Source organism: Eucalyptus grandis, chromosome 3 (genome assembly GCF_016545825.1).
Source record: "Eucalyptus grandis isolate ANBG69807.140 chromosome 3, ASM1654582v1, whole genome shotgun sequence".
Classification (NCBI taxonomy): Eukaryota; Viridiplantae; Streptophyta; class Magnoliopsida; order Myrtales; family Myrtaceae; genus Eucalyptus; species Eucalyptus grandis.
The window spans coordinates 28,276,898-28,302,334 of record NC_052614.1 but is presented as its reverse complement, the minus strand read 5'-3'; the positions used below and the strand labels follow the sequence as shown (position 1 = coordinate 28,302,334).

Sequence of the window (25,437 nt, the reverse complement as noted above, 5' to 3'; positions counted from 1 at the left end):
GACTGATTGGGTGAGGTCTGTTGAGCCGTGGCCTTACCAGGCCATCGACAAGCCTCAACCTTGCCTGGTAAAACAATTATACAATTATAGATAATTATACAATTATATAATTATTTAAAAGATTCAAAATATGCTTGATATAGATAATTATACAATTATGTTTGTAATTTAACTTAAAGAATGTACATATTTTAATTTTTTAAAATGTAAAACATCAATTATATTTTTAAGTGCAACCTAAATTTTTATCAAAGGGCAGCACACCAAAATTTTCTTTTATTTTGAAAAAGGTAATAAACCTCATTAGTAATTAGAGAAAAAGGCCAAAATATGGAGCCGCCTCAGTTGGCGCTGTCGAGGAGCGTTGCACGGTCCCCGTCTCCTTTTTCAAAAGCCAAAAGAAATCGCTCCGAAATTCCAACCCCCAAGTCGCCTCGGTCGGGGAGAACACGGGAACTTGCTCGGACAGTGCGGCACGTGAGCTGGCGGGGGGCAATTCGGTACATTCAGAGTGACCGAAGATATCCTCGAGATGCGAGGCGGGGGCCACAGGTGGGCTTCGGTTTCTGAGCAGCTGACCCTCGTAGCTGTCATTCAAAGCGGAGAGGAGGGGCGCCGTGGGTCCGCTTGAAGAGACAGCTTAGGCAGAATCCACGAAGCAAATGTCCTGCTCTGTTTTCGTGGATAAAAGGGTCTGGGACGGCTGGACGGCAATAACTCAGCATCGTTCAAGCAAGCACGGGAGAGAGTGTTGAGTGTAGTCAATCTGACGTCGAAGGCTGAGAACCGGAGGATATCACAGCAGTGGGCGGATCGTGTTGTTTGAGCACTTCTTAGGTAATCGATCGATCCATTTTCTTTTGATGAGTTTCGATTTGATTTCTTAGAGACTTTTTTGCGTTCCAAAATTTGGACTGCGAAATCTAGCCTTTTTTTAAGGCTTTGCTCGATCGATCTCCTATTTGGTCAATCAGACTTCATTTCTGTTTGAATATAGCCATGGAATGAGCTCTGACAGACATTTATGCAATTCCTAAATTTGGGATTCCATATTTCTCTTCTCTATTTCCCGCTTTCCTTTGAGGCTCTGCTACATCAAATCTCTTTTACTGCCTTTGTAGGTGATTACAGAGGCGGAGCCTAAAAGATCCGATATGTGGGGTGTCTTCCTCAACCTCTTTTATTGCCTCTGTAGGCTGTGCTCCTCCAATTCTCTCGAGATGGAAGGAAATGAACCCACTCATTCAGAAGGTCCGAATTCTAGGGCTTTTTCCTCGTCGACCTCTCCACCTGCAGGTGATTATGAAGGCGGAACTAAGAAGACAGAAGGAAATGATTATGAAGTGTTCTTGAGCTTTAGAGGAAAAGACACTCGCAAAGGTTTTACCGATTATCTCTATACTAGTCTTGTCGGTGCAAGAATTCATGTGTTCAGAGACGATGAGGAGCTTCGTGTTGGTGAGGAGATAGGTCCGGAGCTTTCCGCAGCATCACACAGTCTAAAATCTCCATCCCAATTATCTCAGAGGACTATGCTTCCAGCAAATGGTGCCTTCGTGAGCTGGCACATATATTGAAGTGCAAAAAAAATGGAGGGCAAATAGTGTTGCCCATATTTTACAAAGTGGAACCCTCGCAGTTACGAAATCCTACGGGGAGATTGAGAGCTGCTATCAATACACATAAAAAGAATTTGACAGAATAGTTACGCAGGAATGGGAAAAAGCGCTTGAAGAAGTTAGTTTCCTAAAAGGATGGGAATCGGAGAAAGATGAAAACGGGTACATTATTCTCCAACAAAAAAAAAATTGAATTCTTTTAGATCTTTCTTAGAAAAGCATATAATCGTTGCCATCCTATATTGAAATTCATTATCTTTTGACAGGCATGAAGGGGCATTGGTTAATATTGTTGTCAGAGAAGTTATGAGAGAGTTAAAAAGACTTTTTCAGTTAAATGTTCCCGAACAATTAGTGGGAATCGATCATCGAGTGGAGCAAATTATGAGCAAAATAGATGTTAATTTCATTCGTACATGGATAATTGGAATTTATGGAATGGGCGGCATCGGTAAGACAACTCTTGCAAAGGTATTATACAACAAACTCTCTAGTCATTTTGAGGATCGTAGCTTTGTGGCAAATATTCGAGAGACATCTGAACGTAAGGGCATTGAATGCCTACAAAAGCAGCTCATTTCTGACATAATAAGAAAATCGTTTGATGTGTCTAATGTCGACGAGGGAGTCAGTGTCATAAAATCTCGATTTCCAAGTAAGAAAATTCTCGTTCTTCTTGATGACATGGACGATATTGCTCACTTGAATGCTTTGGCTGGAGACCATAATTGGTTTAAAGCAGGAAGTATAGTCATCATGACAACTAGAAACAAGAGTATTCTTGACAAGGCTAGGGCAGACCACATGTACCCACTCAACGAGTTGCCTTTGGATAAATCATTGATTTTATTTAGTAGACATGCATTTCGAAAGGATTCTCCCAAAAGTGATTATGAGGTTATCTCTGGTGATGTTGTATCTATTACAGGAGGGCTACCCTTAGCTCTTGAAATTATAGGTTCATTTTTATGTGGAAAGACAAAAAAAGTATGGGAAGATACATTAAAGAAATTAAAGCAAGTGCCTGATAAGAAAGTGCAAGAGACATTGAGGATAAGTTACGATGCATTAGAGTATGAGGAGCAACAGATTTTTTTGGATATAGCATGTATTTTTATTGGAACACATACAGAAGCTCCGACTTATGTGTGGGATGCGTGTGGTTTTTTTCCGGAGAAGGGGATTGAAGTATTGAGTCTTATGTCCCTAATTAAAATTGATGAGATGGCATCATCTAATGATGCATGATCAGCTGAGAGATTTTGGAAGGGAAATTGTTCGCCAAGAAAATCAAAGGGAACCTCAAAAGCGTAGCAGATTATGGAATACTAAGGAAGCCGCAGATGTGATTTACAATAACAAGGTAAGATTTTATCTACATCTCTCAGTTAGTGAATGTGAGCCCATCTTCTCTTTTATGTTTTGAGATAAAAAATTATTGTCAATCTGGAGCCCCTAAAACTTCTTCTACTAGCAAAAGAGCTCTTCCGGTTAATTGCTTATGTTGTTTTTGCCTGACTCTTTTGAACATAATTGAGGACCAATTTCTTGGTTGTTGATGAATTATATATACCTCTATCTCGTAGTATTGTGATGAGGACCCTCTCCTTTGTAACTTCAATGCAACTAAAAAATTACAAAAGCATAATATTTGACAGAGCATTTTCAAAGAAAAGCTGATTTTCTATAAATTGTTGGCGGCCATGCTTTTCCCACGTACATGTTTAATGCACATCCATGATGTTTGGATTTTTTCTTTGATTTCTTGTGAGGTCTTTGCATCCTTTTTATCTTTTACTGAGTATTGAGTTTCTTATGGGTTGTTTGCTATGATAAATGAGACTTCCATTCATTTATGGTGACTAGCTATCTTGGTCCCGTATTTTTTAGAATTGGGTTAAGTATAGTTTTCGTCTCCTAAGTATTACTATTTATGTGATTTAGTCCCCTATCAATTTTTTTAAAATAAATATTATAGTCTTTTGTCTTTCACAATTTATGTAATCATGTTCTTTGTCTTCAACCATTAGTCACCACCATGATATGACTTTCATATTTATTTAAGATATATGCGCAACCTTGCAATGTAACCCTCTAAACAAATATTATTTTCGTTCCATAGACTTTCTATAACAGTGCATATATTTTTTCTATGAATTTGCTACTATTATATTTTAATTTTCTGACAATGTATAATATTTCTATTAATCCCCTAATAACATTTATTTGTCAAATATTCACTATCATCCCATAATAATCACTTCTTCATAGCTCAACTCTTGGTGAGCATCTTATTTAACAAAAAGATTTACTTAATTTTATATCATCATTTGTTAAATATGGGCTAGCATGTGACTTAATTCTTGTATCGATTTTTTATTTACCAAATATTGACTGCCACAGTATAATAAATATTTCTACATCGTTCAACTCTTAGCAAGCAGTTTATTTAGCACATATTTAATACATTTCTATCATTTAATTGTTAAATGTGAGCTGTCATGTTATAATTTTTTTTGGACGTTATTATAATTTACTTATAAAATATGACAAAATATAAGGATATGACAAAATATTTTCTCATAATGAGTATTGCTAAAACTTTTAATCATAACAGCCATCACTTATTATACATCTCGTTATACTTATTATTGAAGTTTATGTTGTCATGTAATAAAGTCCTCTAACATATATTATTTTTTCTTCTATGATGGACAATTTTATTAATTCATCTACCTGTAAAGCATGTTTATTTATTTTTTTTGGTGATGATGGTTACTTTTAGTCATAATGGGACACCTTTGCAATCACAATAGTTGTCACTAGTAACATTTGAAAATAGTTTTAGATGGAAGTAATAGAGCCATAAGTTTCTGCTGCGCACTCTAGTCTCAGTATCTCGATTTTCTCTATTAGTCTTAAATTTGACCAATCTGCAAAAATTAAAGGTGGTCAACGACTTACACTCATCCATCAAACACGAATGAAATGCTATATCGCTCCGATCCATTTCTCTCTAGCTCTTCCCATTTCATATGTCTTGATTGGTTTAAGGAATGAGTTGGATACATGTCAAATGATTGATGAAATAATTGGTAACTAAGCAAAAGTACCCCGCAAACATACTCATGCAACTCACCATCTCACATTCTTCTTTTGATCAATGCATATTTTTTCTTTTTTCTCTTTTTTAAAAGCTTGTCCACAAAGGTAGTCTATTCATATTGAGTTAATTACGTATTCACATTCTACTTAATCCTCCAAAATACGAGAAATTACATTACAGTAGACTTCTACTGCTATTACGATCTTCGACACTTGATAAATAGAGAATCTAAATAATATTTTCTTGCATTTATAAAGAGGACACTATACAAAGAAGTTATCACCAAAAAAGAAAAACAGAAGAAGAAGAAGAAGCAAGAGATGTTGCATAAAGAAGTATGTGTTATTAAGAAATAAAAATAAGGAAGTGGAAAGACAAATGGAAGTAACGAAGGAATGTTAGTAAATAGTTAAATTATTTGTCGAAAGGGACGATCTGGAAGTTCTTTCAATTTTAGGAATAAATGTGAGAAGGTCATTCCTGGCGGATGCGAAATGGAAAACATTCTATATTTTACCAATAAAGATTACACATGAGTCGCATGTGAATAGAGGCATTTCTCCTTTGTTTTAGGTTGCTAGAGGATTGTTGAGTTATGACTAATGCATAGCTCCAAGGATTTCTGATATGAATTTCATCTTTAGCAAAAAAAGGAAATTGTGTAGCAGAATTTTAGTGTACGCGTGAAGTTGAGTTTCAATATGGTTGGAGATACTTGTTCAAAAAATTCTAAACCTAATATAACGACTAATTCATTTTCAAACTTTTAAATACGATTAAGGCCACTATTTTTTTCCTCAATGCAATCCTTTATCTTTCACAATTTGGGCAATCGAGCCCTTTGTTGTCAAGTGTTAGTTAACACCGTCAATTTGCCATGTGGCTTTTAAAATTATTTATGATGTGTAAATATTATTTTCGTCCTATAGACTTTTCGTGGTGGTAGTTTGTCACATTATTTTCGTCCTGTAGACTTTTCGTGGTAGTAATTCGCTTGTGACAATGGATAATTTTTCTATTAATCCCATTTCTTTGGCAAATATATGCTGGCACGATTTAGTTGATGATTATATCATTATTTGTTAAATATGTACTATCATGGTGAATAAGTTTTTTATCCATTTTTGGGAAAATTATCTAGAGAGTCTTAAACTTATTGTATTTTTACCAATTCAGTTATAAACCTTTCAATTTTGTCAATTCAGTTCTAAACCTTTTCACTTCTTGCTAATTAAGTCTGTCTAGTTAATTTTGGCTGAAAATTGCTAACGTGGCCGGTTGGTGCTAATACTTTTTTTTTTTGTTACTTTTTTTTCTTGGTTTGTAGTTAGGGCCGGTAAGGGTTACTGGCCAACCCTTGCCGGCTTGATTGATCCTCGCTGGCCCTGGGGGAGGGCTGTGACGCCCTCACCGACAAAAGCGAGGGCTCAAGCCCTCACTGGATTTGGCCAAGCAAGGGTGGTGACCTTGCTCGGGTGCTCGGGGCCCTCGCCCGGCCAAATCTAGCAAGGGCATCGCGGCCCTCGCCCACGGCTGACGAGGGTCAGCCGGTAACCGTCACCGGCCCTAACACCAAACCCAAAATTAAAGAAGAGAAAAGTTAAAAAAATTCAAAATTCAAAATTAAAAAAATAAAAATGCCACATCAGCAATTTTCAGCCAAAATTGGTCAGATGAACTCAATTGGGAAGAAATTAAAATATTTAGGATCAAATTAATAAAATTAAAAGGTTTATGACCGAATTAAGTAAAAATATAATAGATTTAAGACTTTTTGAACAATTTTCCCTCCATTTTTTATTTGTCATAAATTGATACCACGTTACAATGCATATTTCAACATCCTTCAACTCTTAGTAAGCTTTTTATTTAGCACATATTCCGTACATTTATAATATTAACTTATTTAATATGAGCTATCATGTTATATTTTTTTTATTGATTTGTTAATATGATTCACTTATGAAATAAACGGAATGTTTCTCATGTTAAGTATCTATAGAACTTTTTAATCTTGATAACCATCACTTGTATGTATGTAGTCATATAACAGAACACTCTAACAATATATTCTTTTTCCTTCTTTCATGGACAATTTTATTATATTCACCTATTGTAAAGCATGTTAACTTTATGTTATGATAGATATTTCTAGTCACAATGGCTATCCACACACCCTTTCAATCATAATAGTTGTAATTTATTATACATTTCGCTATACTTGTTATAGAATTATAGTCAATCATATAATAGATGCCTCTAGACATATACTTGTTTTCTTCTTTGATGTTTTATTTTATTTATACTATTTATAAAGCATGACATATATAAATTGTGATTACGGATAATTACAATTTAATATATGAATTTTAAACATTTAATAATTAATTTGTGGTCGAGATTTAAGCTTAATCATATGGTATGTGATCATATGAACATAACTATTTTTTGTTAAATAATTAATAGTACGATTGACATAATAATTATAGCACAATTAAGCAATAAATAATATAATTAGTAATTAAGATGATCATTTTATTATGAACATATAATATTAACTTATGAAAAATTTAGATAACCATATCTAATAAGGAGCCACTAACATTGTGCTAATTAGTATATTATAAATAATTTTTAACCTAATAACTGATAATGAATTATCAAGATAACATTATCACTATTTCATCTTCTATTTGCCTATTAATGATATGATATGTGATTAAAGTCAAGATAAGTATAATTGATGTTATCATTACATAATTACCACAACTGATTTTAGTTATAATTAATATGTACGTTGATTATAGTCAATAATATAATATTGATAGGGTGAGAGAAAAAAAAAAGACGTGTATTTTGGAAATAGCTACTGTGGCCTGGTAGTAATAGCTATTACACATCAGGGTGATAGTTATTACAATCTGGCAACGATAACTTTCATTGCGAGTAGATATTGTATACTATAACAGTCATTACTGCAACCATACATGTTGTAATAATCTAAATGTACTCTGATAATCCATTGCTATAAAATATATATGTAAATAAAGCGTATAAATGTGTAAAACTAAAAGGCACTGGTTATTTGGTAATCACATACTTACATTCTAATTAATCCTAAAAAATTACGTGACACTAGATTACTGTAGAAAATGCAAAGTCTTAAATCTTGTGCATAGCACAAGAATTCTACTACTATTAGGATTTGCAACACTAGAAAAATAGGGAATCTAAGCATTCTTTCCATGCAATATGAGAAGAAGACGTAATATAAAGAAGTTGTCACCCAGAAAAAAAAAAAAAAAGCAAAAGAAGCTGCATAAAGAAGTATGTGTTATTAATAATAATAAAAAAGAAGTGGAAATGCAAATGTAATTAACTAAAGAATATTAGCATATAGTTGCATAATGTGTCGACGGGGACATGATGTGGAAGGTCATTCAATTTTAAGTAAATGGGCGTTGCATGTGAGAAGAGGCATTTCTCCATTTTTCTAGTTAGCCAGAAAATTTTTGAGTTATGAGTAATGGCATAGCTCCAAGGACATATCTATTGTATTTTTTTTGGGTACCTAGGGTACCTCCTTGCGCCGTTTCGCGGCGGAGTAAACCCTGAAGGGGCAGTAGAGTCACCACCACTCTTGTTGCCCCGGTTAAGTCGTGGGTTCCTTTCTCGCAAAGCAAACGATGCAGCGAATCGAACTCATGATCTCTTTCGAAAGGAACCTGCGCTCAACCACTACGCCGTCATCATGGGTGGTCATATCTATTGTATTTTGATCTTTAAAAAAGAAAGAATTTTTGTGCAAGACAATTTATTGTATAAGTGAAGTTGAGTCTGTTTAAAATTTCATGTGGTCATGCAATGTATTTAAATGCTAGAAAGAAGATGAATAGCAAATCACATAACATACTATTTCAAAACAAATACCTTCTAAATTACTATTAAAAATACGAAGAAACTGGTCTATTCAAACTTACCCTAAAAAAAATGGTGTCTGTTAATGTAAACATAAAAGAAGTAAATAATATTTATTGATACCACTAAGTGCAAAGAAAGAAAAGAACTAAATATAATACATGAACGCTAGATAAAGTCATATACAAAATATGCCACTGAAAATGCGAAGAGTATCTGGTCTAAGTATGTAACTTCCAAGGAAAGCATCTATTCATCAAAATATGAATATTGTACTATTTGTTAAATGTCATTTTTAGAAGAGAAATGTCTTTTCATGCAATAGTGAAGTCAACGACATTAATTGATGGGTACTTCTATTTTATATTCGAGAAATTAGAGAAACGCTAGTAGAATAACAAACGAACCATATAAATAATCACCGGAGCCTAACTAATCATTAAAAAATTCGAAAAGTGATGCATCTTTAAATGTAATACTTTGAATGGGCATGTTCGTTAATGAGAGTATGGATGGGAGCTCTACTTATGTATGTTATTTAAAATAAACATACTATTTTCATGAAGTAAATAATATTAGCAATATATTATTTGGAGATCCTATTTTTATCATTCAACAAATTGTGTATGGTCAATCATAAAGACCATAAAATATTAAACTTGGAAGTTAGGTATTTTAACGATACATACATGACCTTATTTTTATATAGAGAATTGTCAAATATTACATTTGTATGATAACATAGCTTTACACTTAATGATAATTAGTAATAAAACTAAGCAACTTCAAAACCATATGCTTGCACATAAGTAATATTAACATAATATGATTAATCTTCATGTCCAATATGTCTGTTAGCAAGGTCTTGTTAATCTATGGGCAAATTGGTAAAAAATTAGATGATTGCTATTGCTTTGTAACAAAATCAACACGAAATGAACAGATAGCATTAAACATCTAAAGTAATAAAAAGAGAAATAAAAATCATTTATATAACATTTGATATATGTTTTCTTCCACACGTAATGAAAAACACTTGTTGAAAAAACAAATGATAAGAAAGGAATGTAAAATACGTGTACTTCTTGGGATGGAATTCTTATTTTCATTTTGCTATTGAGAATTGCAAACAAGATACATAAGAAAAAGAGGGGGATTCTACAATTGGGATTCTTGAGTATTGATACATGTTTTGATGGCAAGTTTGATGGATGTATTTGAATTGTAAGAACCATGTTATTTCGCATATAAAGAATATGAATTAGGGTTTTGTTGTTTCCCAAATAAAGGGCATGAGATTTGATAGATATATTTGAAGTAGAGTGTGCATGAAGAGAGACCTTCTATTGTAATTTTGAAAGGATGCAACTTTTGGAAATTTAAAACGTGCAAATTGTGAAGGGCATAATTGGTAGAGGAAAATTGGGGGACCCCCTCTTGAGCTTCACATTTTTATATAGATTAGATAAGGAATATGTAACCACAATCTATCATGTCATGAAGTCGAAGGTGAGAACCCCACATCATTATAGTATGACAACATAGTTGAAATAATACATCTTTTCTTGTATATAGTTAGTCTCATCCCATCATCCAATATATGATCCACAATGTTTTTCAATTCTAGGGCACAAGTAAAATTGAGGCCCTTTGTCTCGACAAAGATGATGGGAGAGAAAGCTACACGGTTGAGAACTTTAAACAATTGACCAACTTGAGGTTCCTTCAATTGAGCGGAGTGAACATCACTGGAGATTTTCACAACTTTCTTCCTCAATTAAGATGGCTTGAATGGGATAATTGTTGCTTGGATTTTGAAGAGGCTAACTTTCACCCAAAGAAATTAATCGTGCTTGACTTGGGGGATAGTCAGATTTCGGAGGACTGGGGAGGATGGGGCCCAGTAAAGGTAAGATGTAGAGAAGGCATATCTTTTAAAAATAACCACGTGTTATCAACGGCCCCAATTGTACCAAGTTCTCCTTTATTTCTTCTGAAAATCCTTTCTCATATAATGGATTTTCCTCTAAGCATAAGAGGAATTTATAGGCACTTAAATATGTTAGAAGCTTTTGCCTCTTAATATTTCAACAACTAGTCACGCTTAACATCAGACTTACTAATAAAAACTCTTTTAATTGTATTAATTAACATCTATCAAAAATATAATTATAATATTGTGCCAATCTTAACTTTACTTTAAATTGTGTATGGTTTCTAGTTAATTTCTCCCCATGCAAAAGTATGTCTTTTTAGCAATTCTTGTTATATGTATATATGGCTCTTCTTTCATGGAGAGACAAAAACCCTCACAATGACTTGTGTTTAACATACAAACTAAAATTCTAAATTCATAGTTACTTTTAGAATAATGGAAATAATTTGTGAACTACTTTGACTTGTTGCACACAATATTTATTCATTATTATTGTTGATTGTTGAAGTCATCGTACAACACATTTATAAAGTAGTAATGTTATATGAGTAATAAAATTATCCTTGAAATGGCATTTAAATAATTTTAATGCAACACCTTTTTTATATCTTATACATATAGCATTCAAAAATTGCTTTTTATAATTAAAGTAGCCATTTCTCTTTGACTTCATAATATTGAAGGAAAACATAGCACCGAGTGAATGCATCTCTTTTCTTCCATTTGACTTTGTCATTTGTAATTTGATAATAAAATTTGCATATGTCTAATTAATAAATAACATCATTGTCATAACTTTGAAAAAATAAATATGATAGTTGCTATGAAATTTTATTTGCAAATAATTGTAGTTAGTACTTTCACATCCCTAATGTTCTCTTTGCAATGATATGCTTAAAAACATTTATATACTAGCTTAGTGAATACACTACTGAAAAGAAACATTTAAAATTAAATAAGATAGCTGTGAAGGAGTAGGGAGCACAAGTATTTTTTTTTTTTTTTGGTCCAATCTCAAAATGGTGACTTCTCTTTCTTTCAGATGGCAATGGAGCTCAAAGTTCTTTTCCTTTCGAATTGTGCTTTGAGAACAACTCCCGACTTGTCTGCTTTCAATAGCTTGAAGACTTTGTGTCTTTATGATTGTCAGGATCTAGAGGAGATTCATCCTTCTATCGAGGACATTAAGACCCTCGTCACCTTGACTATTGAAAAGTGTCATAAATTGAAGGAGCTAACGCTAGGAGTAGGTAGAATGAAAGAATTGAAGGAGCTAATCATAGGTGACACTCATATACGAGAAATTCCTATTTCAAGAGGTTGTTTGATAAAGCTGAAGACTTTAGATGCCTCATATTGTAGACAACTTGCTCGACTTCCAGAATCCTTGGGCTCTCTTATATCATTAACTCAGCTAAACCTATCAAACACAGGAATTAAAGAATTACCCGAATCCATTGGATCTTTGAAGAAGCTCAAGACTCTAAATGCCTCTTATTGTGCATCGTTAGCCCACATACCCAACTCAATAGGTGATTTAACATCTCTATCTCACCTTAACCTAATAAAATGCCAAAAAATTGCTCAACTTCCAGACTCTATAGGCTTCCTCGTGTATCTATTGTGCTTGTTATTGTCAGGATGCCACTCGTTAAGACAAATCCCAGACTCGATCGGAAAGTTGACATCATTGATAGAGCTGGATTTGAAATCTACCGCCATTGAAGAATTACCTGAATCCATTGGTTCTTTGAAGGAGCTCAAGACTCTAGATGCCTCTTATTGCAAATCGTTAGCCCACATACCCAACTCAATAGGCAATTTAACATCTCTGTCTCACCTTGACCTGAATGAATGCCAAAAACTTGCTCAACTTCCAGAATCCATAGGCTCCCTTGTGTATCTACAGTGGTTGTCATTGTCCGGATGCCACTCATTGAGACAAATCCCAGACTCGATCGGAAAGTTGACATCATTGATAGAGCTGCATTTGAAATCTACGGCCATTGAAGAATTACCTGAATCCATTGGTTCTTTGAAGGAGCTCAAGATTCTAGATGCCTCTTATTGCAAATCGTTAGCCCACATACCCAACTCAATAGGCAATTTAACATCTCTGTCTCATCTTGACCTCGAATGAATGTCAAAAACTTGCTCAACTTCCGAGACTCCATAGGCTCCCTCATGTATCTATCACGATTGGTATTGTCGGATGCCACTCATTGAGACAAATCCCAAACTCGATCGGAAAGTTGACATCATTGATAGAGTTGCATTTGAAATCTACCGGCCATTGAAGAATTACCGAATCCATTGGTTCTTTGAAGGAGCTCAAGACTCTAGATGCCTCTTATTGCAAATCGTTAGCCCGCATACCCAACTCAATAGGCAATTTAACATCTTTGTCGAACTTAGCCCCGAATGAATGCCAAAACTTGCTCAACTTCCGGACTCCATAGGCTCCTCGTGTCTCTACGGTGGTTGTCATTATCGGGATGCTGCTCGTTGAGACAAATCCCAAACTCGATCGAAAAGTTGACATCATTGATAGAAGTTGCATTTGAAATCTCGCCATTGAAGAATTACCTGAATCCATTGGTTCTTTGAAGGAGCTCAAGATTCTAGATGCCTCTTATTGCAAATCGTTAGCCCACATACCCAACTCAATAGGCAATTTAACATCTCTGTCTCACCTTGACCTGAATGAATGCCAAAAACTTGCTCAACTTCCGAATCCATAGGCTCCCTTTGTATCTACGGGGTTAGTATTATCCGAATGCCACTCATTGAGACAAATCCCGGATTCGATCGGAAAGTTGACATCATTGATAGAGCTGGATTTGAAATCTACGGCCATTGAAGAATTACCTGAATCCATTGGTTCTTTGAAGGAGCTCAAGACTCTAGATGCCTCTTATTGCAAATCGTTAGCCCACATACCCAATTCAATAGGCAATTTAACATCTCTGTCTTACCTTGACCTGAATGAATGCCATAAACTTGCTCAACTTCCAGACTCTATAGGCTCCCTCGTGTCCTATCAATTCGGTTGGTATTATCGGGATGCCACTCATTGAGACAAATCCGGATTCGATCGGAAAGTTGACATCATTGATAGAGTTGCATTTGAAATCTACGGCCATTGAAGAATTACCGAATCCATTGGTTCTTTGAAGGAGCTCAAGACTCTAGATGCCTCTTATTGCAAATCGTTAGCCCATACCCAACTCAATAGGCAATTTAACATCTCTGTCTCTCCTTGACCTAATGAATGCCAAAAACTTGCTCAACTTCCAAACTCCATAGGCTCCCTCGTGTCTCTATCAACGTTGTTATTGTCAGGATGCCACTCATTGAGTCAACTCCCAGACTCGATCGGAAAGATAATATCATTCACCGAGTTGGCTTTGCAATCTATGGCCATTGAAGAGTTACCCGAATCCATTGGATCTCTAAAGAAGCTCAAGACTCTAGATGCCTCTTATTGTGCATCGTTAGCCCACATACCCAACTCAATAGGCGATTTAGAGTCTCTGTCTCACCTTGACCTGGGAAATTGCCAAAAACTTACTCAACTTCCAGACTCCATAGGCTCTCTCGTGTCTCTATCATGGTTGTATTGTCGGATGCCACTCATTGAGACAAATCCCGGATTCGATCGGAAAGTTGACATCATTGATAGAGCTGCATTTGAAATCTACGGCTATTGAAGAATTACCTGAATCCATTGGTTCTTTGAAGGAGCTCAAGATTCTAAATGCCTCTTATTGCAAATCGTTAGCCCACATACCCAACTCAATAGGCAATTTAACATCTCTGTCTCACATTTACCTGAATGAATGCCAAAAACTTGCTCAACTTCCAGAATCCATAGGCTCCCTTGTGTATTTACAGTGGTTGTTATTGTTAGGATGCCATTCGTTAAGACAAATCCCAGACTCGATCGGAAAGTTGACATCATTGATAGAGCTGCATTTGAAATCTACGGCCATTGAAGAATTACCTGAATCCATTGGTTCTTTGAAGGAGCTCAAGACTCTAGATGCCTCTTATTGCAAATCGTTAGCCCATATACCCAACTCAATAGGCAATTTAACATCTTTGTCTTCCCTTGACCTGAATGAATGCCAAAAACTTGTTCAACTTCCAGACTCTATAGGCTCCCTCGTGTCCTTGCTGTGGTTGTTATTATCGGGATGCCATTCGTTGAAACAAATTCCAGACTCGATCGGAAAGTTGACATCATTGACGGAGCTGAATTTGAAATCTACGGCCATTGAAGAATTACCTGAATCCATTGGTTCTTTGAAGGAGCTCAAGACTCTAGATGCCTCTTGTGCAAATCGTTAGCCCCACATACCCAACTCAATAGGCAATTTAACATCTCTGTCTCACATTTACCTGAATGAATGCCAAAAACTTGCTCAACTTCCAGAATCCATAGGCTCCCTTGTGTATCTACAGTGGTTGTCATTATCCGAATGCCACTCATTGAGACAAATCCCGGATTCGATCGGAAAGTTGACATCATTGATAGAGCTGCATTTGAACTCTACCGCCATTCAAGAACTACCAGAATCCATTGGATCATTGAAGAAGCTCAAGATTCTCGCAGCCTCTTATTGTGCATCATTAGCCCGCATACCCAACTCGATAGGCGATTTAATATCTTTGTCTGAACTTGACCTAAGGGAATGCCAAAAACTTACTCAACTTCCGACTCCATAGGCTCCCTCGAGTCTTTATCGTGGTTGAATTGTCGGGATGCCATTCGTGAGACAAATCCCGGACTCGATCGGAAAATTGACATCACCGGGCGAGTTGTATTTGAACTCTACCGCCATTGAAGAATTACCGAATCCATTGGATCGTTGAAGGAGCTCAAGATTCTAGATGCCTTTAGTTGTGCAAATCATTAACCCACATACCCAACTCAATTGGCGATTTAACATCTCTATCACTCTTAACCTAAGGAATGCCAAAAACTTGCTCAACTTCCAGACTCCATAGGCTCCCTCATGTCTCTATCGGGGTTAGAATTGTCGGGATGCCGCTCATTGAGACAAATCCCAGACTCGATCGAAAAATTGACATCATTGACTGAGTTGTTTTTGAACTCTACCGCCATTGAAGAATTACCAGAATCCATTGGATCGTTGAAGGAGCTCAAGACTCTAGATGTCTCTTATTGCAAATCATTAGCCCGCATACCCAACTCAATAGGCGATTCAACATCTCTGTCTCTCCTTGACCTAACGGAATGCCAAAAATTTGCTCAACTTCCAGAATCCATAGGCTCCCTTGTGTATCTACAGTGGTTGTCATTATCCGAATGCCACTCCTTGAGACAAATCCCGGATTCGATCGGAAAGTTGACATCATTGATAGAGCTACATTTGAACTCTACCGCCATTGAAGAATTACTGAATCCATTGGTTCTTTGAAGGAGCTCAAGATTCTAGAAGCCTCTTATTGAATCGTTAGCCCGCATACCCAACTCAATAGGCAATTTAACATCTTTGTCTCGAATTTGACCTAAGGAATGCCAAAAACTTGCTCAACTTCCGAACTCCATAGGCTCCCTCGTGTCTCTATCGTTGTTGGTCATTATCGGGATGCCTCTCATTGAGACAAATCCCAGACTCAATCGAAAAATTGACATCATTGACTGAGTTATATTTGAACTCTACCGCCATTGAAGAATTACCAGAATCTATTGGATTTTTGAAGGAGCTCAAGATTCTCAAAGCCACTTTTTGTTCATCGTTAGCCCGCATACCCAACTCAATAGGCGATTTAGTATCTCTGTCTGAACTTAGCCTAAGGGAATGCCAAAAACTTGCTCAACTTCCAGACTCCATAGGCTCCCTCGTGTCTCTATCGCGGTTGGTATTGTTGGGATGCCTCTCATTGAGACAAATCCCAGACTCGATCGAAAAATTGACATCATTGACCAAGTTGTATTTGAACTCTACCGCCATTGAAGAATTATCGAATCCATTGGTTCTTTGAAGGAGCTCAAGATTCTAAATGCCTTTTATTGCAAATCGTTAGCCACATACCCAACTCAATAGGCAATTTAACATCTCTGTCAACTTGACCTAAGGGAATGCCAAAAACTTGCTAAACTTCCAGAATCCATAGGCTCCCTTGTGTATCTACAGTGGTTGTCATTATCGGGATGCCTCTCATTGAGACAAATCCAGCATTCGATCGAGAAATTGACATCATTGATCGAGTTGCATTTGAAATCTACGGCTATTGAAGAATTACCAGAATCCATTGGATCGTTGAAGGAGCTCAAGATTCTAGAAGCCTTTTGTTGTGCATCGTTAGCTCGTATACCCAACTCAATAGGCGATTTAGCATCTCTGTCCGAACTTAACCTAAGAGAATGCCAAAAACTTGCTCAACTTCCGGACTCCATAGGCTCCTCGTGTCTTTATGTGGTTGTTATTGTCGGGATGTCCATTCATTGAGACAAATTCCCAGACTCGATCGGAAATTGACATCATTGATTGAGTTACATTTGAACTTTACCGCCATTGAAGAATTACCAGAATCCATTGGATCGTTGAAGGAGCTCAAGATTCTAAAAGCCTGTTGTTGTGCATCGTTAGCCCACATACCCAACACAATAGGTGATTTAGCATCTCTATCTGAACTTGACCTAAGAGAATGCCAAAAACTTGCTCAACTTGCAGACTCCACAGGATCCCTCATGTCTCTATCGCGTTTAGTATTGTTGGGATGCCGCTCATTGAGACAAATCCCAGACTCGATCGAGAAATTGACATCATTGACTGAGTTGTATTTGAACTCTACCGCCATTGAAGAATTACCAGAATCCATTGGATCGTTGAAGGAGCTCAAGATTCTAGAAGCCTCTTGTTGTGCATCGTTAGCCCGCATACCCAACTCAATAGGCGATTTAGTATCTTTGTCTGAACTTGACCTAAGGGAATGCCAAAAACTTACTAAACTTCCAGACTACATAGGCTCCCTCGTGTCTCTATCTTGGTTGGAATTGTCGGGATGCCTCTCATTGAGACAAATCCCAGACTCGATCGAGAAATTGACATCATTGACTGAGTTGTATTTGAACTTTACCGCCATTGAAGAATTACCAGAATCCATTGGATCGTTGAAGGAACTCAAGATTCTAGAAGCCTTTAGTTGTGCATCGTTAGCCCGCATACCCAACTCAATAGGCGATTTAACATCTCTATCTGTACTTAACCTAAGGGAATGCCAAAAACTTGCTCAACTTCCGGACTCGACAGGCTCCCTCGTGTCTCTATCGTGGTTAGAATTGTCGGGATGCCACTCATTGAGACAAATCCCAGAATCGATCGAGAAATTGACATCATTGACTGAGTTGTATTTGAACTCTACCGCCATTGAAGAATTACCAGAATCCATTGGATCGTTGACGGAGCTCAAGATTCTGGAAGCCTCTTGTTGTGCATCGTTAGCCCGCATACCTAACTCAATAGGCGATTTAGTATCTTTGTCTGACCTTGACCTAAGGAAATGCCAAAAACTTGCTCAACTTCCAGACTCCATAGGCTCCCTCGTGTCTCTATCGCGGTTGGTGTTGTTGGGATGCCTCTCATTGAGACAAATCCCAGACTCGATCGAAAAATTGACATCATTGACTGAGTTGTATTTGAACTCTACCGCCATTGAAGAATTACCAGAATCCATTGGATCTTTGAAGGAGCTGAAGATTCTCGAAGCCTCTTGTTGTGAATCGTTAGCCCGCATACCCAACTCAATAGGCGATTTAGTATCTTTGTCTGAACTTGACCTAAGGGAATGCCAAAAACTTGCTCAACTTCCAGACTCCATAGGCTCCCTCGTGTCTCTATCGTGGTTGGAATTGTCGGGATGCCTCTCATTGAGACAAATCCCAGACTCGATCGAAAAATTGACATCATTGACTGAGTTGTATTTGAACTCTACCGCTATTGAAGAATTACCGGAATCCATTGGATCTTTGAAGGAGCTCAAGATTCTCGAAGCTTCTTGTTGTGCATCGTTAGCCCGCATACCCAACTCAATAGGTGATTTAACATCTCTGTCTGATTTTGACCTAAGAAAATGCAAAAAACTTGCTCAACTTCCAGACTCCATAGGCTCCCTCGTGTCTCTATCGCGTTTGGTATTGTCGGGATGCCTCTCATTGAGACAAATCCCATACTCGATCGAAAAATTAACATCATTGACCGAGTTGTATTTGAACTCTACCGCTATTGAAGAATTACCAGAATCCATTGGATCTTTGAAGGAGCTCAAGATTCTCTAAGCCTCTTGTTGTGCATCGTTAGCCAGCATACCCAAAACAATAGGCGATTTAGTTTCTCTGTCTGAACTTGACCTAAGGGAATGCTAAAAACTTGCTCAACTTCCAAACTGCATAGGCTCCCTTGTGTTTCTATCGCGGTTGGTATTATCGGGATGCCTCTCATTGAGACAAATCCTAGGCTCGATCGAGAAATTGACATCATTGACTGAGTTGTATTTGAAGTCTACCGCCATTGAAGAATTACCAGAATCCATTGGATCTTTGAAGGAGCTCAAGATTCTTGAAGTCCCTTGTTGTGCATCGTTAGCCCGCATATGTAACTCAATAGGCGATTTAGCATCTCTGTCCTCGAACTTGACCTAAGGGAATGTCAAAAACTTGCTAAACTTCCGGACTCCATAGGCTCTCTCGTGTCTCTATCGCGCTTGGTATTGTGAGGATGCCTCCCGATTTAGACAAATCCCGGACTCGATCAAAAAATTGACATCATTGACTCGAGTTGTATTTGAACTCTACCGCCATTGAAGAATTACCATAATCCATTGGATCGTTGAAGGAGGTCAAGATTCTAGAAGCCTTTTGTTGTGCATCGTTAGCTCCGCATGACGAACTCAATAGCCAATTTAGCATCTCTGCCTCGAACTTGACCTAAGGGAATGCCAAAAACTTGCTCAACTTCCAAACTCCATAGGCTCCCCGTGTCTCTATCGCGGTTGGTATTTTCTAGATGCCTCTCGTTGAGACAAATCCCAAACTCGATCGAGAAATTGACATCATTGACTGGGTTGTATTTGAACTCTACCGCCATTGAAGAATTACCAGAATCCATTGGATCTTTGAAAGAGCTCAAGATTCTTGAAGTCCCTTGTTGTGCATCGTTAGCTCGCATATGTAACTCAATAGGCGATTTAGCATCTCTGTCTGAACTTGACCTAAGGGAATGTCAAAAACTTGCTAAACTTCCAGACTCCATAGGCTCTCTCGTGTCTCTATCGCGCTTGGTATTGTGTGGATGCCTCTGATTTTGACAAATCCCAGACTCGATCAAAAAATTGACATCATTGACTGAGTTGTATTTGAACTCTACCGCCATTGAAGAATTACCAAAATCCATTGGATCGTTGAAGGAGGTCAAGATTCTAGAAGCCTTTTGTTGTGCATCGTTAGCCCGCATGACGAACTCAATAGCCAATTTAGCATCTCTGTCTGAACTTGACCTAAGGGAATGCCAAAAACTTGCTCAACTTCCAAACTCCATAGGCTCCCTCGTGTCTCTATCGCGGTTGGTATTTTCGAGATGCCTCTCATTGAGACAAATCCCAAACTCGATCGAGAAATTGACATCATTGACTGAGTTGTATTTGAACTCTACCGCCATTGAAGAATTACCGAGAATCCATTGGATCTTTGAAAGAGCTCAAGATTCTTGAAGTCCTTGTTGTGCATCGTTAGCTCGCATATGTAACTCAATAGGCGATTTAGCATCTCTGTCTGAACTTGACCTAAGGGAATGTCAAAAACTTGCTAAACTTCCAGACTCCATAGGCTCTCTCGTGTCTCTATCGCGCTTGGTATTGTGAGGATGCCTCTGATTTAGACAAATCCCAGACTCGATCAAAAAATTGACATCATTGACTGAGTTGTATTTGAACTCTACCGCCATTGAAGAATTACCAGAATCCATTGGATCTTTGAAGGAGCTCAAGATTCTCTAAGTCCCTTGTTGTGCATCGTTAGCCCGCATACCCAACTCAATAGGCGAATTAGTATCTCTGTCCGAACTTGACCTAAGTGAATGCCAAAAACTTGCTAAACTTCCAGACACCATGGGCTCCCTCGTATCTCTATCGCGGTTGGTATTGTTGGGATGCCTCTCATTGAGACAAATCCCAGACTCAATCGAGAAATTGACATCATTGACTGAGTTGTATTTGAACTCTACCGCCATTGAAGAATTACCAGAATTCATTGGATCGTTGAAGGAGGTCAAGATTTTAGAAGCCTTTTGTTATGCATCGTTAGCCCGCATGACGAACTCAATAGGCAATTTAGCATCTCTGTCTGAACTTGACCTAAGGGAATGCCAAAAACTTGCTCAACTTCCAAACTCCATAGGCTCCCTCGTGTCTCTATCGTGGTTGGTATTTTCGAGATGCCTCTCATTGAGACAAATCCCAGACTCGATCGAGAAATTGACATCATTAACTGAGTTGTATTTGAACTCTATCGCCATTGAAGAATTACCAGAATCCATTGGATCTTTGAAGGAGCTCAAGATTCTCAATGCCTGTTGTTGTGCATCGTTAGCCAGCATACCCAACTCAATAGGCGATTTAGCATCTTTGTCTTAACTTAATCTAAGGGAATGCCAAAAACTTGCTCAACTTCCAGACTCCATAGACTCCCTCGTGTCTCTATCGCGGTTGGTATTGTCGGGATGCCTCTCATTGAGACAAATTCCAAACTCAATGGAAAAATTGACATCATTGACTCAGTTGTATTTGAACTCTACGGCCAATGAAGAATTACCAGAATCCATTGGATCTTTGAAGGAGCTCAAGATTATCAAAGCCTCTTGTTATGCATCGTTAGCCCGCATACCCAACTCAATAGGCGATTTAGTATTTCTGTCTGAACTTAGCCTAAGCGAATGCCAAAAACTTGTTGAACTTCCAGACTCCATAGGCTCCCTCGTGTCTCTATCGCGGTCGGTATTGTCGGGATGCCTCTCATTGAAACAAATCCCAAACTCAATCGAAAAATTGACTTTATTGACTGAGTTGTATTTGAACTCTATCGCCATTGAAGAATTACCAGAATCCATTGGATCTTTGAAGGAGCTCAAGATTCTCGAAGCTTCTTGTTGTGCATCGTTAGCCTGCATACCCAACTCAATAGGCGATTTAGCATATCTGTCTGAACTTAACCTAAGGGAATGCCAAAAACTTACTCAACTTCCGGACTCCCTCGTGTCTCTATTGCGGTTGGTATTATCGGGATGTCTATCATTGAGACAAATCCCAGACTCAATCGAAAAATTGAAATCATTGACTGAGTTGTATTTGAACTCTATCACCATTGAAGAATTACCATAATCCATTGGATCTTTGAAGGAGCTCAAGATTCTCGAAGCCTCTTGTTGTGCATCGTTAGCCTGCATACCCAAGTCTATAGGCGATTTAGCATCTCTGTCTGAACTTCACCTAAGGGAATGCCAAAAACTTGCTCAACTTCCAGACTCGATAAGCTCCCTCGTGTCTCTATCGCGGTTGCCATTGTTGGGATGCCTCTCTTTGAGACAAATCCCTAACTCAATCGAAAAATTGACATCATTGTCTAAGTTGTATTTGAACTCTACCGCCATTGAAGAATTAGCATAATCCATTGGATCTTTGAAGGAGGTCAAGATTCTCGAAACCTGCCGTTGTGCATCGTTAGCCTGCATACCCAACTCAATAGGCGATTTAGCATCTCTGTCTGAACTTCGCCTAATGTAATGCCAAAAACTTGCTCAACTTCCAGACTCCATAGGCCCCCTCGTGTCTCGATCGCGGTTGGGTTTATCGGGATGCCTCTCATTGAGACAAATCCCTGACTTGATTGAAAAATTGACTTCATTGACTGAGTTATATTTGAACTCTACCACCATTGAAGAATTACCCGAATCCATTGGATCGTTGAAGGAGCTCAAGATTCTCGAAGCCTCTTGTTGTGCATCGCTAGCCCACATAACCAACTCAATATGCGATTTAGCATCTTTGTCTGAACCTGACCTAAGGGAATGCCAAAAACTTGCTCAACTTCCGGACACCATAGGCTCCCTCGTGTCTTTATCGTAGTTGGTTTTGTCGAGATGCCTCTCATGGAGACAAATCCCTGACTCGATTGAAAAATTGACATCATTAACTGAGTTGTATTTGAACTCTACCGCCATTGAAGAATTACCAGAATCCATTGGATCGTTGAAGGAGCTCAATATTCTCGAAGCCTCTTGTTGTGCATCATTAGCCCGCATACCGAACTCGATAGGTGATTTAACATCTCTGTCTGAACTTGACCTAAGGGAATGCCAAAAACTTGCTCAACTTCCAGACTCCATAGGCTCCCTTGTGTCTCTATCGCAGTTGACAAATGGAACCACCTAGAGGTTTGTTGCTAAACAAGGAGAAAAAAATTAAGCTTCTTTGTTTTGCTGGCAATTGCCACCTTAATGTGAGTTTAGCTTAATTTTGACTCTACGCTAATGTCTAATACAGCTCGAGGCTCATGTTGGAAGTGTTAATGATCTTGCTTTTTCTTATCCAAACGAACCGTTATGTGTTGTGACCTGTGGAGAGGACAGGTTGATCAAGGTATATTTTGAGTGTTTTCCTCAGTGTTATGATGTTCTACTGTTTGATCCTTTTTAACCAAGCTAGTCGTTATGTAGGTATGGGATGCAGTGACTAGGTTTAAGCAACAGACTTTCGAGGGTCTCGAAGCACCCGTATATTCCATTTGTCCACACAACAAAGAAAATATTCAGGTACCTCTTTATTTCGCGTACTATCAAGGACACTCTGCAAGTATGGCCAATCGGCTGTACGCTTGACCATTCACTGGACTTTCTTTGCTAAAACTCCGTTAGGTAAAAAAATTGGTTCAATTTGTATGAGAAGTGTGAATCTGTGTTCTAATGGACCTTGTTCATTTCAAGGATTTTGCAAGTCTTCCGACTTTTGACCTATCTTGATTATAATGTGCTTGTTAAACATGGTGACATGGTCCAAAAATTAAATTGCAAATTTGATTATTTCAGGCGATGCTACTGAGCATGGACAACAGGGTAAAGGTTTTCACAATAATGACTTCCTTCTTAATATGAGTTCAGAAGGAAAATTGCTCTGCTTCCATAATTTGTTCTCCCTTAGTTTCTCCTCCAATTTTGATTAGTTAAATTAATAATAGATTGATGTTTATTGTGCCTGGGTGGAGCAGCAATTGGCGATGACTTTTTAAATTTTTTTTAAAAAAATTATGGTTGTGTACACTTTATTATAAAGATATTTTATGATATCTATTAGAGTTTTAGGTGGATGTGCTCTATATGGACATGTTATTGAAATTGATTGTAGGATTATTTTATTGTGTAGTTCATCTTCTCAATAGCAACGGATGGGAAAATTAAGGCTTGGTTTTATGACAACAAGGGGTCAAGAGTTGACCGGGATGCACTGGGTCACTCTTTTATTAAGATGGCATGCGGTGCTAATGGAACAAGGTTCAGACCATCATCATTGCATTTTAAGCTTGATTTTATCCCGTGTCACTCTTTCTGACTGAAATAATCTATTTTAGCAATTTTATTTGGCTATAGGTTGTTCTCATATGGAACCAATAAAGGAGAGTCATATTTGGTTGAATGGAATGAAAGCAAGGGGGCTATCAAGCGTACCTATCATGGACTTGGAAAGAGATCCGATGGTTTTGTGCACTTTGATACTGCCAAAAATAGATTTTTGGCTGCTGGAGACGAGTCCATGGTCAAAGGGATATGGACACCAACAATATATTGACAAGTACTAATGCTGACGGTGGATTGCCGGTAATTCATTATTGTTAATTTAATCCGACTGAATTAGCTGAACCTTTCCATTAAACTCGCTCTTTAAATTTGCAGGCTTCACCTTGTATTAGATTTAACAAGGAAGGAATTCTATTAGCAGTCTTAACAAATGACAATAGTATCAAAATTTTAGCAAATGGTAATGTGATTAGGCTGTTGAGGACAATGGATTGGCCTTTTGATTCTTCTAGAATCACTCTGAGACCTCTTATGAAGGTAAGCTTTTTCAAGCTCACATTGACTTCATAGAGATGAGCTCGCTAAATGTCTTCAATCTTGTACCGCCACCAACAATTGCGTTATTTAGTTCTGGTAATGCTACTGTTGGGGTAAACCTAGGTAATAGAGGGGTTCCAGTGGCAGAATTAAAATGCTTGATCCAATTTCCAGTGCATTTGGTAGAGAAATCTAGAAAAATCCCCAAAAAAAATTAAAAATCTGGCAGGATTATCTAAAGTTTTGTGTAGAAAAATCCGTAAAAACTATCTTTGTCGCGTGGCAGAGACACTTGCCTTAAAAATATCTTTGACTCAAGCAAAGATTTTTGCATGTCTTAGCCGCTGATGCAATCTTATGAAAAGGCTTTGGGTCATCCAGAAGCAAACACATTTGGGTCTCTATTTTTTTAATTTTTTATTCTCAAAAACATATTTGAAATGAAAATTTGTCTGATAATGTAATTTTTTTTTTATTTCTTGAACAAGTTTTTAGTTAATAAATAGGCTTAGAATATAAATAAAATATATATATATTTTTACATTTCTAGAATAAAAACAAAAATAAAAATTTTCTCATTACTCACTTCCGCCAAATGCGACCGTCACTTGCCAACCACTCACCTGCCCACCACTCTCCACCAATTGATAGTCGCCACCTAGAAATTATCTTTGTTCAGTTTCTTGTTTATGGATTAAAATAGAAAAATTTATTTGTGATTAGAAATTA

At 37.5% G+C, this 25,437-nt stretch overlaps 1 protein-coding gene and 1 pseudogene across 1 annotated transcript; both read left to right on the top strand.

The window, feature by feature from the left end:
• Positions 1 to 681: 681 nt before the first annotated feature.
• LOC104438642 (disease resistance protein RPV1-like) lies at positions 682 to 12,719 on the top strand. Its single transcript, XM_039309514.1, has 4 exons — positions 682 to 837; positions 1,122 to 2,982; positions 10,271 to 10,552; positions 11,622 to 12,719. Exons 2-4 carry the CDS (start codon positions 2,839 to 2,841, stop codon positions 12,717 to 12,719), a joined length of 1,524 nt encoding a protein of 507 aa, XP_039165448.1. The 5' UTR covers positions 682 to 837; positions 1,122 to 2,838.
• A 4,254-nt stretch (positions 12,720 to 16,973) lies between these two features.
• LOC120291783 lies at positions 16,974 to 24,875 on the top strand (annotated as a pseudogene).
• The last annotated feature ends 562 nt before the right edge of the window (positions 24,876 to 25,437 follow it).

What these genes read in the sequence shown, in the direction of transcription:
- LOC104438642 (XM_039309514.1), top strand. Translation starts at nt 2,839, where the DNA reads ATGAGATGGCATCATCTAATGATGCATGATCAGCTGAGAGATTTTGGA. An exon ending in ATGTGATTTACAATAACAAG is followed by an intron (nt 2,983 to 10,270) that starts GTAAGATTTTAT and finishes TTTCAATTCTAG; the next exon opens with GGCACAAGTAAAATTGAGGC. An exon ending in GAGGATGGGGCCCAGTAAAG is followed by an intron (nt 10,553 to 11,621) that starts GTAAGATGTAGA and finishes TCTTTCTTTCAG; the next exon opens with ATGGCAATGGAGCTCAAAGT.